At 38.4% G+C, this 14171-nt stretch overlaps 4 protein-coding genes across 5 annotated transcripts; 2 read left to right on the top strand and 2 right to left on the bottom strand.

The window, feature by feature from the left end:
- Nucleotides 1–554: 554 nt before the first annotated feature.
- LOC116840921 (nucleoporin NDC1) lies at nucleotides 555–3228 on the top strand. The gene has a single exon (XM_032808264.1). The coding sequence runs from the start codon at nucleotides 853–855 to the stop codon at nucleotides 2590–2592; it is 1740 nt and encodes a 579-aa protein (XP_032664155.1). The 5' UTR covers nucleotides 555–852; the 3' UTR covers nucleotides 2593–3228.
- Nucleotides 3229–3595: 367 nt separating this feature from the next.
- On the bottom strand, nucleotides 3596–7998 carry LOC116840920 (WD repeat-containing protein 36). The gene is made up of 4 exons (XM_032808263.1): nucleotides 7377–7998; nucleotides 5542–6709; nucleotides 4797–5071; nucleotides 3596–4488 (listed from the first exon to the last, which is right to left on the bottom strand). Exons 1-4 carry the CDS (start codon nucleotides 7740–7742, stop codon nucleotides 3628–3630), a joined length of 2670 nt encoding a protein of 889 aa, XP_032664154.1. The 5' UTR covers nucleotides 7743–7998; the 3' UTR covers nucleotides 3596–3627.
- A 691-nt stretch (nucleotides 7999–8689) lies between these two features.
- LOC116841083 (bifunctional coenzyme A synthase) lies at nucleotides 8690–12092 on the top strand. Of its 2 annotated transcripts, none has more exons than XM_032808608.1 (6): nucleotides 8690–9006; nucleotides 9256–9851; nucleotides 10056–10399; nucleotides 10519–10773; nucleotides 10884–11066; nucleotides 11277–12092. In XM_032808608.1, exons 1-6 carry the CDS (start codon nucleotides 8969–8971, stop codon nucleotides 11475–11477), a joined length of 1617 nt encoding a protein of 538 aa, XP_032664499.1. In that variant the 5' UTR covers nucleotides 8690–8968; the 3' UTR covers nucleotides 11478–12092. The 2 variants fall into 2 exon arrangements, with proteins under 2 accessions (XP_032664499.1, XP_032664500.1); XM_032808609.1 differs by having other exon boundaries at nucleotides 9084–9851.
- Nucleotides 12062–14157, bottom strand: LOC116841084 (intraflagellar transport protein 22 homolog). Its single transcript, XM_032808610.1, has 4 exons — nucleotides 12964–14157; nucleotides 12663–12832; nucleotides 12392–12591; nucleotides 12062–12252 (listed from the first exon to the last, which is right to left on the bottom strand). The coding sequence occupies exons 1-4, from the start codon at nucleotides 13000–13002 to the stop codon at nucleotides 12089–12091; spliced, it is 573 nt and encodes a 190-aa protein (XP_032664501.1). The 5' UTR covers nucleotides 13003–14157; the 3' UTR covers nucleotides 12062–12088.
- Nucleotides 14158–14171: the final 14 nt, after the last annotated feature.

Genomic DNA, 14171 nt, shown 5'->3' with positions numbered 1-14171 from the left:
TTTTATGGTATGATTAAACCTGCGCAGTAAAACTTATGTATACGCAGCTATTTCAAAAATAAGGACCCAGGGTTTAAGGCTGGTTTATGATGACCATAATCCGTTAACTTATGCCGGAACCGTAAAAAATTGATCAATCATAGTCGAATTATAGAAGAATAATCGACTGTGATCGACTGTGACAATTTTTTACGGTTTCGGCATAAGTTTACGGATTACGGCCATCATAAATCAGCCTTTAGTCGAATATGCTAAAAGCTGCTTTACACTGCTGTTCGTGAATCCGATTGGTGCATACTCTTAATCCTGGCTGAATCTAAGAGCACATACCAATCAGACTCACGAATTCGACACAGTTGCAAAGCAGCTTTTATGCTGAACGCAGCCAATTGGCTGCGTTCAGGAGAGAAAGCTGCTTTGCAACTATTGTAAAATTCGTGAATCTGATTCGTACATTCTCTGGGGTTTAATCAAAATTAAGAGCATACTCCAATCAGATTCATGAATTTTACAACAGTGCAAAGCAGCTTTCTTTGCTGAACGTAACCATTGAAAAGACTGTTCCAGGGGGAAAATGAACTTCCCGCCATCTAGGTTAGTTTGCGGTATTTTGAAATTTTATACGTACAGAATATCTCGCATGTAACCGTTCGGCTGATGAGGAAGTAAACGAAATCGTCAGAGAGAACTATGCGATAGTGACCATTACAGGGCGCATAGGTGACCTGAAGTACGCAGAGTTCGTGGAAAATCTCGTCGTGTGACTCACACAAGGCAAGATAAACCGATGTTCACATCGTGACAGATTCACGGTGCTCGCAGAGGTTAACCGGCTTCAACGAGCGAGAGATAATGGGGATAGAGAAGAAGAGCTGCAAGGAGCTGCTGATGCAGCGGATGTTGCTGGCCAGCGTGTCCAGCGTGACGCTACAATTCCTCTTCGTGTGCTGCCTCGTGCTGTTCGCGAACCTCAGCACGGACTACGCACGCTGGCTGAACGCTACCTGGACGGCCTTCACGTCGCTGCGCATGTGGACGTACCTGTTCATTCTCGCCACGGTGGTCTTCCTGCAGGGCTTCTTTTGCAGCAAGATCTACCTGCGCACACCGTCGTATCACAAGAGCAGATTTACCAGATTGTGCGCGACCCTCACCACGCAGAACCTGCTATTCAGCGGCTCGTACATCGTCATCGGCGGTGCCCTGGTCTGGCTGTACTTGTCGTTGATAGCCGGCAGATACAATTCACCGATTGTCGAGTGCAAAGTCGCCGAGGGTAAGTGTCTGATGGAGGAATATTATTTCCTGCTGCTCAGTGGCTGCTGGGGTGGACTGTACTTTTCCATCAAGAGCAACAACATCACATGCAAATACATCCGCTTCCCTACCATAGCTCAGTCTAAGTTCTTTAGACTGAGGCACAATATCTATTCCGTGCTGCCTACGTTGGTGTTCTCCTCCACTTGGTCCACAGTGTACTATATAATGGCTTATTACTTCTTGGGCTCCTACTGTCGTGCAGCACTCTCCGTGATATCCGTGCAGACAGAGCAGTCTGAGGTCTTGGACACTCTGTCCAAGCTGCTGAACTTCATGCTGATATCGCGGCTCTGGCTGCATCAGTTCCTCTTTGCGCTGACTCTCAGCAGCACCTACCTGTTATTCGAAATCTACATGACCGAGTGGGTCTGGTTCAAAATCGGCACGAGCGGCGCGTTCAGCAAGGACGATCCCGAGCTGACGCTCACCGACGTCATCTCCATGGACAAGGTACCGATAATGCAATACCTGGGCTACTTGGATCTGTTGACCGTAGCTCAGAAGGAACGGAGCAGAAGGATCTTGCTGTTCACGCTTAGTCAGCCGGGTGGTCATCCCTACAATTGGAACTGCGTGATGCAGAAGTGTATGGACCTCCTGAGGAACTTCACGATCGACCTCAACGCCATATGCACCAAGTCGCCAGATAAGACATTCTACAGCGCGCCGATCCTCACAACGACCACCACATCGACAAGCGAGCCGCACAACGATTATCTGTACCGCATGCGAAAACTGGTGCAGGACATCCCGCCTCCGATGATGACCGCGACTGAGATGAGCGCGAAGGAACCCGTTTGCAACGGCCGGCTCATCCAGAAGTCCATCAAGCAGAAACGGGATGCCTTCGTGGCCTATTTGCTCTCCAAGCCGCTCATAAACTACATCTTCGGCGAGCAGGAGGACAACAAGATCCGCTACGTGTTGGCCAACGGCCAGCTGGCGATCTGGGCCGCCGAGGCGATCTCGTCGCTCACAGTGTACTCATTGACCGAGGACACCTTCGGCATCGTGCAGAAGGACGTGCCGACTATCATCTACGGCCTGCTGTCGTTGAAACAGGCCCTCGACAAGCTGCACAAGTCGAACATGTCGAGCAGAAAAGCGCAAACGGACGACAAGTCGACCAGGGAGCTCTTTGTATCCGTACGCAGCGCGATCAAGCGCAGCCTCTACAGAATCGTCACGAGCTTCGAGCCGTACATCAATGAACTGTACCTGGAGCCGGTAAAGATAGAACAGTTGCAGAGCTACCTCAATTACAGGGAGTGATGTGCGAATACTCTTGTTCACCACGAAGTGTACTTATGTGATTCACTGGACTACCGAGAGCTACATAGTGAGAAAGCGCTGCTCTATCCTGCGACATAAACTTCCTTGTCATTTATTCAAATTGTCGACAAAACGTCGTAAATTTCAAATTTATTCTATTTACACGTCTATGAACTTACGTTTTATTTTTTATTCGCGTGAAATCATGATCGTCTTGTCAATCTTGTTAATAATTGTATAATCGAAAGCATCTACATTGAAATACGTAAATTAATAAGTATTTACATCAAAATATATACGTTACTAGTATCTACAACACTATATACAAGTATCTACATTGAAATATGTATATATATATATATAGCATTTATAAACGCAGTTGTGTATGCATTGTAACAGACGCACTGAGGAAAACGAATATTTCAATGTAGATACCTTATTTGATATTTGTAATGTAAAATATAAAAATATAGACGATAATAAACATTAATATTTTTTCAAGATGCTCAAATCTGTGCTATTCAGGATTCAATGTCTGCGTGTTCATTGTATATTATTGTGTATACTACTCAAAAATAATTTTGGAATCGTGTTGAGCAAATGGTTCTAATAAATAAGTTCATAGTCTACTGAGAACCACATATGAAGGTAAATGGTCTTTGTAATATGAATAAGTTTAAGATTGAAACATGTAAAAAAAATACTTAGATTTATTTTTACAAATTTAATACTATAAGACTTGCATTAATAATCATTATTTGAAACTTTCCTTGAGTGAGATATTCAAATTTGAATTTAGAGTTAGATGCGAATTTTTTTTTAATTGAATCACAATTATAAATATATCATGTATATCGTATGATTCAACTGAAAAATTTAAGTTTAATTGTAAATTCAAATCTAGATATCTCGTCAAGTAACGACTATTGATATAAGTCGAAGTATTCATTAGGCATTAAGAGAAATGATCCTACAATTGTTTTAACAGTATACATATAACGTATCATAACAGTTCGTACGTTTTATCTATTTATGTTACATTTTTTTTAGATTTTGTACGACACTGATATTATAAAATAATTTATCTCGCAAGATATGCCAGTTCTTCTTTTGCACCTCTTGAATCACCCTTAAGTAATCCCGTAGCGTATCCTTTTCCGTCAACGTCGTGCCGTGCCACTTGAGGAACACCGCCAAGTACGCTTGCGACAGTTCGAAGTCCACTTGCCGTTCCATCATGAAGCAGATCGTTTTCATGAACTGCAACAACAATGACTCGGACGAGATCTCGTCAAAGGACAATGACTGGATCTCAAAATCGATGGCGCTGGCGCTCATCGTCTTCAGTCTCTCCACCACGATTGAGAAGTCATCGGTTGCAGCAACGGATTTCAAACTTTTGCTGAGCGACGTGACATTCTGCAAAACGGAATTCGCGCCCTGCTTCTCGGCCTTTTCATTGATCTTAAGATGCGAGAAATCGAAGCGCATGTCGAGCGATGGAATCGTAGGTAGGAAGAACGGTGCGGTCTCTGGTACTTTCGGCGCCTGCTTCGGCTTGTTTCTCTGTTTGATGATGTCGATGTCCAGTAAATTCTGCCACCTGGATTGCGCTACGGCGGACATTGTTATGAGACTAGCATCGAGCTGATCGGGCGACACGTAGTCTGGCTCCGCGGCGACGACATCATCATTGTCGTCGGACTTCTCGATTTCCACAAACACGCCAGGGAGTTCTATCTCGGGTATCATGCTGTCCTTGCTGACGGCTTTCAGCGAAATATATGAGAAGAGCATACGATTTGACCATAGGAAGATCCCTCGATTGCCCCTGTGCGCTGTCGCCAGGAACTCACCGGTTGGGGAGAAGCTTAAGGACATACAAGTCTCAGGAACCTGCAAATATATTCGTTGTATTAAAGTATCTTCTCAGCGTGTATTTCTCATCAACCTAAGTAACGTACTGTTTCGGTATTACATCAAGAAATTAAAAATATGCTACTAGAAAACGACATAAACACTACAAGGATGTTACAACATGAGAGATATCTTAACGTTCCAATTTTTTATCTCTACGTGAGAGGGCGGGGAGTTGTTAAATTCAAATATTTCTTTTTTCCAAGAAATGTTTTTCAGGATTCAAATATCTCTTGTAGATTTGTGCAGTCATTTCAAATGTGTATGATTGTAAACAATGAGTTTACCTCAAAGATATCTATCATGTGTGAAGATGGTATATCCCAAGTGCGAATTGTGCCGTCCGTAGATGCTGTGATCAACCACCTGGAGTCGGGGTTGAAGCACGCGTCTGTTACTGGAGCCTCGTGTTCGAAACACCGAACTATATTCTTAGTGTCCATATCCAATAATACGATAGTGCAATTATCCAAGGATATAGCTATGAGAGAACTCTCATTGTGGTATCGTATCCATTCGATCGAGTTTTCCATCTTTAATATCGTTCTCGTTGTAGTTACATCTGATAAGAAATAAGAATTTATATCGAAGTGTCATGGTGTATTAGAAAGAAGAAATATCAGACTTATCTGATATCAGAATAAATCATGATACTAAGTAACTTATATTAATATGTTTGATTTGAGTTCAGAATTAGATGAAAATTTCTCAGTTAAATGGTGACTACAAATACGACGTCATATATACCATATAATTCAACTAAAAAATTGGAATGTAACTCTGAATAAAAATCTGAGCAAGAGTCTAAAACTTATATTAATAGTTGTCAATTGAAACTTGTCTAATATGAGATATGCAGATTTTTTATTCCATAATAAGAGATCATTCTATAAGATGAGAATTAGATTAAAGTCAGAAAAAGCTTAATTATAACATATGACATTTATATCTACAAACGTACAATTTAATTGAAAAACTCTTATCTAACTATAACTTTCATTATTGCGCGAGTTTTATATAAGATACACGTACCTTGCTTGGGCTTGAAGTCCCAGAACTTGACCAGTCTATCTTCGCCAGCGGTCATAAGAGTTTGCATCAGATCGTCGACCATAACCCCCTTGACGGTGCCCTCGTGAGCGCCTTCCTCACCCCCGTAAGACGCTCTATGTATCCCGGACTGTATATTGAACTTGTCCACATGTCCTGTACTATAGCCGATCACGACGAAATTGCCGCACTTGGTAATGCACAGGCTGGTCGCCGTAACGTTGCGCTTACCCTGGAACCTCTTAGGCGTCAGTTTCAACTCTCCCATTTTCTGCAGATGAGTCGACCACGTGGAGACTACAGCCATGTTGAAATGTCTCGCAGCTACATTGCACCATTCTTTCTCTCTCGTCATCTCGGTAGAGAAGTCTACGATCGGCGGCATTTGCAGCGGGTCTTCGACCAAGCGAGACCTCCTCTTGGAGGACTTGCGATTGAACGACGCTTTGCCTAAATTTTTGTTCAGTATCTCCGTGACGGTGGAGAACAACCGGAGCGAGGAATCGCCGCCCGCTGTCAGCAGGTAGTTACCGTCGCTCCCGTAGAAACGCACCAGCGTCGGTGGGTCAGCGTGGCCTTCTCGAATCCGCAGGAGTCTGCCTGCGCCATCGGACGAATCGAATATCCACAGCTTCAAGGAGTTGTCGGCCGAGGACGAGAGCAACAGTGGCTCGTTCGGGATATACTTCAGGCCGGTGATAGCTTTATTGTGCGCCTGGGTCATCTGATTTTCCACTTTACGTTGCTCCAGGTTCCACAACACGATACGACCACACGGGCTGCTAGTCGCCATGATTGGTTGACCATCCGTGCGGAAACTGATCGACACCACTGAGCCCCAATCCTGCACCAGGTCGAAGATGCTCTCATCGTACTTGAGATTGTGTAGGATAATCCTGCCATTCTTCAAGCCTACCGCTGCCACATCCACTGCTGGAGCTTGCTCCAACGCAGTAACAGCACTATCCCACCCCTTGAATATGTGAATCATCTTCATACTTTTGATGTTCCACAGCTGCAACTGGCCTTGCTCACTGCCTAACAGGATCTTGTTCATGTAAGTGTTTGGATGCATTATCGTGGTGATTCTGAACGTAACATTGTTGAAATATAGCTCCAGCAACTGTGTCTCCTCTTTGATGTCCCATACCTTCAGATTGCAATCAAAGGAAAAGATTAATTAAAAACATGGTTAAGATAAGGGATTGCTTTTCCTCACTCTACGAAGTATGTTCTTGCGACATTAGATAGTAAAATTATATCCTCTATTAACAAATTTATAATCTTTATAAATGTGTTGAAATTTAATTATTTTGTGTTCTTATATTTAAGAGATAATAACTATTTGAAGCTCAATATGATAAACAGAGGCATCTTTGAATTTAGTCCTTGTATATAAAGACTGTTTCATTACTGAATTAATATGTTACATTTTTCAACAAAATGTTAATGTAATTACATACATATATACATATACAGAGATGTATGTATATATGTTTCATGGATATTGTACACGACTCAAAGATTAGAGATAAATAATCCTCAGTCTTAAGAATAAATGATAGATTCATATATTTTATATGAATTATAGAGGTAGAAAATCTTAATTCAGATAAACAGCAATATTCCTTCACATCAAATATCTATTCAAACATACATAAATAAGAGTACAAGTGTACAAGAGTATTTAATTTAATCGTCCAAAATCAAACAGATTAAGTAAAAAAACTTATAATTATTTATTGAAGTAAATGGCAATTAAACATAGACTCTAACAGTGTCCATGCATTTCTTCTCTCAAATAAAAAAAGAGATACCTTCAGATTACTGCTCTCATCGACCGACAGCAAGTGAGCGCCGAATGGTAGCAGCAAGTGCACCGGGTGCTCATGGCCCTTGTAAGTGTGCTTCAAGTCTGTACCCCGACGCCATGCATATACATTGTTCGCGCTAGCTGTATATACATGGAATGTATCGGTGGCTAGGCAGGTGATGTTGTCCGGATGCAGGCCGGACACGCTCAACAGCGTAAAATGCTTGCATCCGTACGTGTGAAACGCCCTGCCGACGCAGGTGATCACCAAGTGCTCCTTCCTCTTGAGGATATATCGCGTCACGAGCGGTATGTGATTGCTGACATAACCGAGCGCACGATTTCGTGCGAATATTCTGCTCTGCACCATGCTGCGTGTTCTCCTTTCAGCTCGTCACGTGTGCCAGAACTTGTCGGCACAGGTTATCATGCTTCGATTCACTTAACCTTATTGGCACGATCGAAACAGAATGACCAGAATCAGAATAATTTTCTTTTTTGTGGCTTTAGATACTTCCGGCTGGTCAATTTATTTTTCCAATTAGCACACTTCTTTAATCTTAACGGATTCAAAAGGAAGAGGTTATATTCACATTCACGCTTCGCCTGCGGCGTCCACGGCAGTGGCCATGTTGGGTAACGTGGATTACGCAGAGACAAGATGGACGTGCGATGTGGATCTTCTGTCTTACACGTGATTGGCTGATTTTTGTAGTGTTTCAAGCGGGAGCCCCGATTGACCACAATTGGACACAACCAACCGATGCAAAGAATTATATAGTGAATTACCAGGTCGAACCAATCATTATAGGCTGCGTTCCGAAATGCACTGCCAGTACTGAAAATCTATAGTTTATGTTACGTATATTATAGAATTTCAGTACTGGCAGTGAATTTCGAAACGCAGCCATAATCTGTGTCCAATCGTACCGTGGTCAATCGGGTCCCACCCGGAAGAAAGAAGTCACTTCATTTCACTTCAATATGTGGCTCCAAGGGGTCGATTGTGTATCTCAAAACGAAGTAAAATTTACAAAAGTGAGCAAATTTACTAGAATATTTGTAACTTCATTGGTCAATGGCTAGTGAATTTGCTCACTTTTGTAATTTTCACTCCATTTCGAGATACATAATCGACCCCGTTAGCGTGAAGAATCGATTCATACAAAATCGAAATAGTAAAGAATCGATTTTTTGGACTTTTTGGATCGATCTTGTCAAAATCGAATCGAAATCGCCCTAATTTGACTTGCTTCTTTTCTCAAGGATCAATTTAATCAGAATTTGATGAGTCATCCTGGACTTAATAGTGTAAACTTCTAAAAGACGTCTTTTAGAAGTTTATGCTGTTTGTGTAGAAGATTATAAGTTTTTTTTCTTACGTGAAATTGTGAAAAATTTTATTAGCGATTTCAATGAAACTACTTTTTTCACAAATTTATGCTAGAAGAAATTCATGAATTTTACATGAAAAAAGATATCGGCTACGTCTTAGTACTTACTATCAATACTGAAAATCTATAATTTATGTCACGAATACTCTATATTTTCAGTACTAGTAATGAAATCGAAACGTAACCTTCATTGCGTAATGTAATGTTCTATTATGCTAGGTTTCCATATATATTACAATGGTATATTTGTTTATTAATAATAGTATATTTTTGTACTTTCGATTTAAGTAAATTTCAGTTTTAATTTCGGATCATAGAGAAACGGAGTGCCTGTGATAAGAAACTCGTGCAAAGTGTTAATTCGCACTAAACATTCCTAACCTATTGTCTCTAAAGATCTCGATAATAAATAGTAAATATTTGGGAGGATTTACCAAAATAATAGGAAAGTATATTGTAAGAGCCAGACGAATTTTTGTAAATCGACAGCGACATGGCAAACACCGGTTTATTAATTTTGACGAATCCTGCGTCAGTGAAGGTGCTACTGCCTGTAATCAAGAAGCACGTTTTAAAGACGCTGTACATACAATATCTTCCGGAAAAAAATATTTTTGCATCGGGAAAATACGGTAACCCAACATCACAACGGAGAGGCCCGCAATGTTCTCAAAACATCGTGGACATTTATGTGAACACGTCTACAATCGCTTCTAGACTCGACGTTCGTGTCTTGCTCACTAACATAAAGTATCCCGACAAATCCGTCATAAACACCAAGAAACCCGTAGAAATAGTTATTTTTGATCGAACGTACAGTAAAAAGGAAGCCGACACATTTATACAAGACTATCTAGCCAATACGTCGATGGACTACAGTTTTGTTACTTGTAACGACGATCAAGATCAAAACGATCATAAAGAGGTGGAATACCGTGTTCAGAATGTAAAAACTTATAGGAATGTGGTACTGGGCGGCACATTCGATCGATTGCACAATGGTCATAAGATATTGTTAAGTGAAGCGGCTTTACGCTGCACAGAAAAACTTACTGTCGGTGTAACCAATACAAATATGATTTCCAGTACGATTTTCTTATTTACATTATTCAGTTTTGTTTAATCTAAGAATACAATAATAAGAACTCTAATAAATTCACACATAAATGATAAATTTACATAAATTCAAAATATATTGTTGTACAAAAAAATATTGTACAACAATATATTACTACTCCTATGATTGTTGTACAATACTCTGGTATGATATAGTAACAAAATTTTTTCAGGTAAGATACTATGGGAGCTTATAGAGCCATGTACAAAAAGAATAAAGAAAGTTAAGGAATTTTTGGAAGATGTAGATTCCTCAATAACGTGCAATGTTGTTCCTATCGATGATATGTATGGACCTACCAAAGAAGACCCAACACTTGAAATGATAGTTGTGAGCCAAGAGACAAAGCGTGGTGGTGACAAAGTCAATGAGTTGCGTTTACAAAGGAATTTAAGTAAATTGGATATTCATGTGGTAGATTTGGCAATTGATGAACATTATAATGAACATGAGGAAGCCAAAATCAGCTCGAGTAATCACAGAATACGATTGCTTGGCACGAGACTTCGACCTCCTGTAAGTTTCCTACACTTATAATGCAGTACAAAATGCAATTAATAATATTTTTTTAAATCTAAGATTTTATATATTGCATCTTGAGCATTATGAGATTAATAATTTATTTTGTTTATCAGAGGTTAAACAACAAACCTTTGAAACCGTACATTATCGGCCTGACTGGCGGTATCGCGAGTGGAAAATCTTCAGTCGCTGGAAAAATAGAAAAACTCGGTGCTAGTCTTGTAAACTGTGATAAGTTAGCTCACGACTTATATTTACCTGAAAAAGCCGGTTTTCCTAAAATAATCGAGCATTTTGGTCCTTCCATTCTCAACTCTGATGGATTTATAGATAGAAAGGCACTTGGCAATATAGTGTTTAACGATAAGGTGCTTATATACACATTATTTCCTACTGTCTAATATTATTTAAATAACAAAATAAAATTATTAATTTAATATAACAAATTATAGATGTTTGTTGTACATGTATTTGATAGGAACAATTGGAAGAACTAAATAAACTGATTTGGCCTTTGATTTTGCATGAAGCTAAAAACAAAATAGCTGATCTGTATTCTGAAGGTCACGATATCATTGTGATGGAAGCAGCAGTTCTAATTCAAGCCAAGTGGCAGAACACTTGTCACGAAATTTGGACTTGTATAATTCCTCAAAATGAGGTAAGCCTCCATTGGACAATGGAATAATAAACTATATGCATCTATTTAACGATAAACATTAGTTCATATGCCTTACAATTATATCATTTGCAATTTTCCATTTATTGCATGAGATATTAAATATAGAATAATTAAAATTTATTATGTGTCTGAAAATTTAATATTCAGTATTCATAATTGTACTCTCATTCAATGTATTCATATATATAGGCTATAAAACGGGTAATGGATAGAAATGGGTTATCTGAAGAAGCAGCGAAATCGCGAATTCAAATACAACCAAGTAATACTGAACAGGTAAATGAAGCGAATGTTGTCATATGTACTTCGTGGAGTCACGACTTTACACAGAAGCAAATAGAAAGAGCATGGAAAGAAATTACGTTATTCAAAGAACAACTGAATGAGTAAGTTCTATATATGAATACTCACATGATTTTTTAATAGATGCATAGAATAGACGATAATCTTTTACATCAGCAGAGAAAGCAACTCAGTTATTTTAAATTCTCGATAAATATACCAAGAGAATGTACCCATCGGGAGCAATCGTTAAACACTCATTGTTATTTTCTCTCTGTTAAACGCTAGCAATTATTTTCTTATATAGGAAATATACATCGACACATATATATTTATATTGCGATATAAATATATTTACCAAAATATGTAAAAAGAAACATATATATACACACATATATAGAAATAGAGCTGAAAGAGAGATTTTTTAAAATGTAAAAAAATATATTCTTTCCAAAAAATAAATTCTTTTATTGGATACGAAAGTGGCAAAGTTGATTAAAAAAAAGTGTTACAACCTTTCTGCACGTGTTTAATCAATGTAAATAACTTGGAGTCTACGACTAAAAGGAGAAGTGTAATATTATGTTAATCATGTTAAAGCTATTTGATATAATTCTGGTGTTACACCATTGTGTGGAACTTCGACTTTTCGACAATATAGTATATATATATATATATATATATATATATATATATATATATATATATATATATATATATTATTTAGCAAATAATATATTATCACTCAGTATTAGTTTCTCTTCCTTGTCTTCTAGTAGTTTTGTCATCAAGGCACTTAGGAACAAGCGAAAGTCGGTTTTCAACTTATCACCACCATCATCCACGTTACATTTAACATGAGAGACACTTGAGAAGCTAGATGCTTTAATCATCAAATGAGAATTTAGAAGTTAATCGATTGGATACAAGAAGCTTTTATCTATTTTATATTTTAATGGAAAGCTTCATTGATTCTTCAAAGTTAGTTCTACGACAGACATTAACAATATCCGAATACTTACAAATTATCTTTGATGCGTTCGGCCCAGCGTTATCGGGATCAAAAAGAAATATCACGCAGCTATTTGGGCCCAATTTCGAGCCGTTAATGAAATAATCATAGAATTCTTTCAATTCCTTCGAAGAATCTTGCATTTGCGCGTTGTACACAAGTATCACACCGTGTACACTTTTGCGCATAGCCGACCAGCAATTTTTGAACCTGCAAAATGTTCATCATATCCTGTTCTGCTTTGAAAGATCTCAGCTCGCAAGAAACGCATCGCTCTCTACTTGTGATTCCCACTACAGTCCCACAGCTCGATGTCTCTCGAAATGCGCTCGTTGTTCACCTCGATATCGTCCACTTCGAACTCCAGTATTCGAACCCCTTGAGTGGGATGATAATCGTATGGGATTTCCGTGGCATCCGCCAGAAAGTTCGCTATCGTGGTTTTTCCACTCTAAATGAATGTACACGATCATTGTTTCTGCTTTCACATTATTCGGTAATAAAATATTTTGTGATCGCTTTGAAATATTTGAATGAAATATTCGTGCACAGAGAGAAACGGTGAGTAAGTGATCGTCTTACCCGAGTTGGTCCTACCATTACTAATTTTAAAGTATGCATTGTTTGACAATAGCTATCGCAAGAGTACCTTCACATTTGACGCGAGCACGTACGACAATACGGAGCTCATTGGTGTTTGGCGATTGTTGCTATAGTAATTGCTACTTGTGCACGCGGCAGAATCGATCGGAACAAACGTCGTAGAATATATGCAGTGTCTGGCAACTCGGTAGTAAATAATCAGACAAGTTGTGTACCATTTTGTAATTTAAAAACTCGTACTATTTAAAAAATTACAAAATGCTACATAACTTTTCATTACGTTGACTTATTCTACCTATACACCGTAAATTGCCGAATATATCCTGTGTAATATGCTAGAATAGAACTTGATCGATTATAAGTACAAATCATAATATAATAAAATTATACATAATTTATACAAACATTAAAATCTAAGTAGTTTTACAATGGTAAAATTTATTTGCATCAGTTTTCCACATTAAAAAACAAGAACAGCGATCTCTAGCTTGCCAGAGATTAATTTGTTTTAGCGCAAGACGCCTAGCTGGGCAATAACAATTCTTTATATATGTGTAAAAGTAACTACACGATCTGAAAGTCATGATTTTATTCATAACACTAATGCTCGTACATATGCACTGTGGTATCGGTCCTTCTATCTTTGATAACAATATAATCATTTTTGTTGTCAGAGTAACATTATTACAGCAATAAACATATGATCAATGTAAATTGTGACAATAATACGCATAGTATGTCAGTAGTTATAATAGAAATTACAATTTGTTTACTGTGGATAGATGTATTGCTATATTATAAAGTACGCTTTACTGTAGTAGCGGCAGAAAAGTTTTTGCTAATGAGTAAAAGATAACGCAATGAAGTACGTGAGTTTATTTAGAATATTCGTAATACTAATGAAAATATATTAACCATCTTTTTCTTCTCTCGAACATATGGTAGTGATATTATTATATGTATGGATGAGACAAAGTTCTACGTGAATCTTAATCAGTTTAACAGCTTGAACCAAAAAGTACTTTGAAAAGTCATGGATTTATTTAATAATTTTGATTGTAGAAAATTTATTACAATCCAGTCTATGTTAGAGAGAGAGAGAGAGAGAGAGATAACATTTTTGTAGAAAATTGAAATTCTACAAAACATTTAAATCAATTAATAGTATTCTGTTTTACTTACAAACA

The sequence above is a fragment of the Odontomachus brunneus genome, unplaced genomic scaffold (assembly GCF_010583005.1).
Source record: "Odontomachus brunneus isolate Ranch 3 - 2012 unplaced genomic scaffold, Obru_v1 Obru_scaffold_013, whole genome shotgun sequence".
Classification (NCBI taxonomy): Eukaryota; Metazoa; Arthropoda; class Insecta; order Hymenoptera; family Formicidae; genus Odontomachus; species Odontomachus brunneus.
This window is presented reverse-complemented; position numbering and strand designations above follow the sequence as displayed.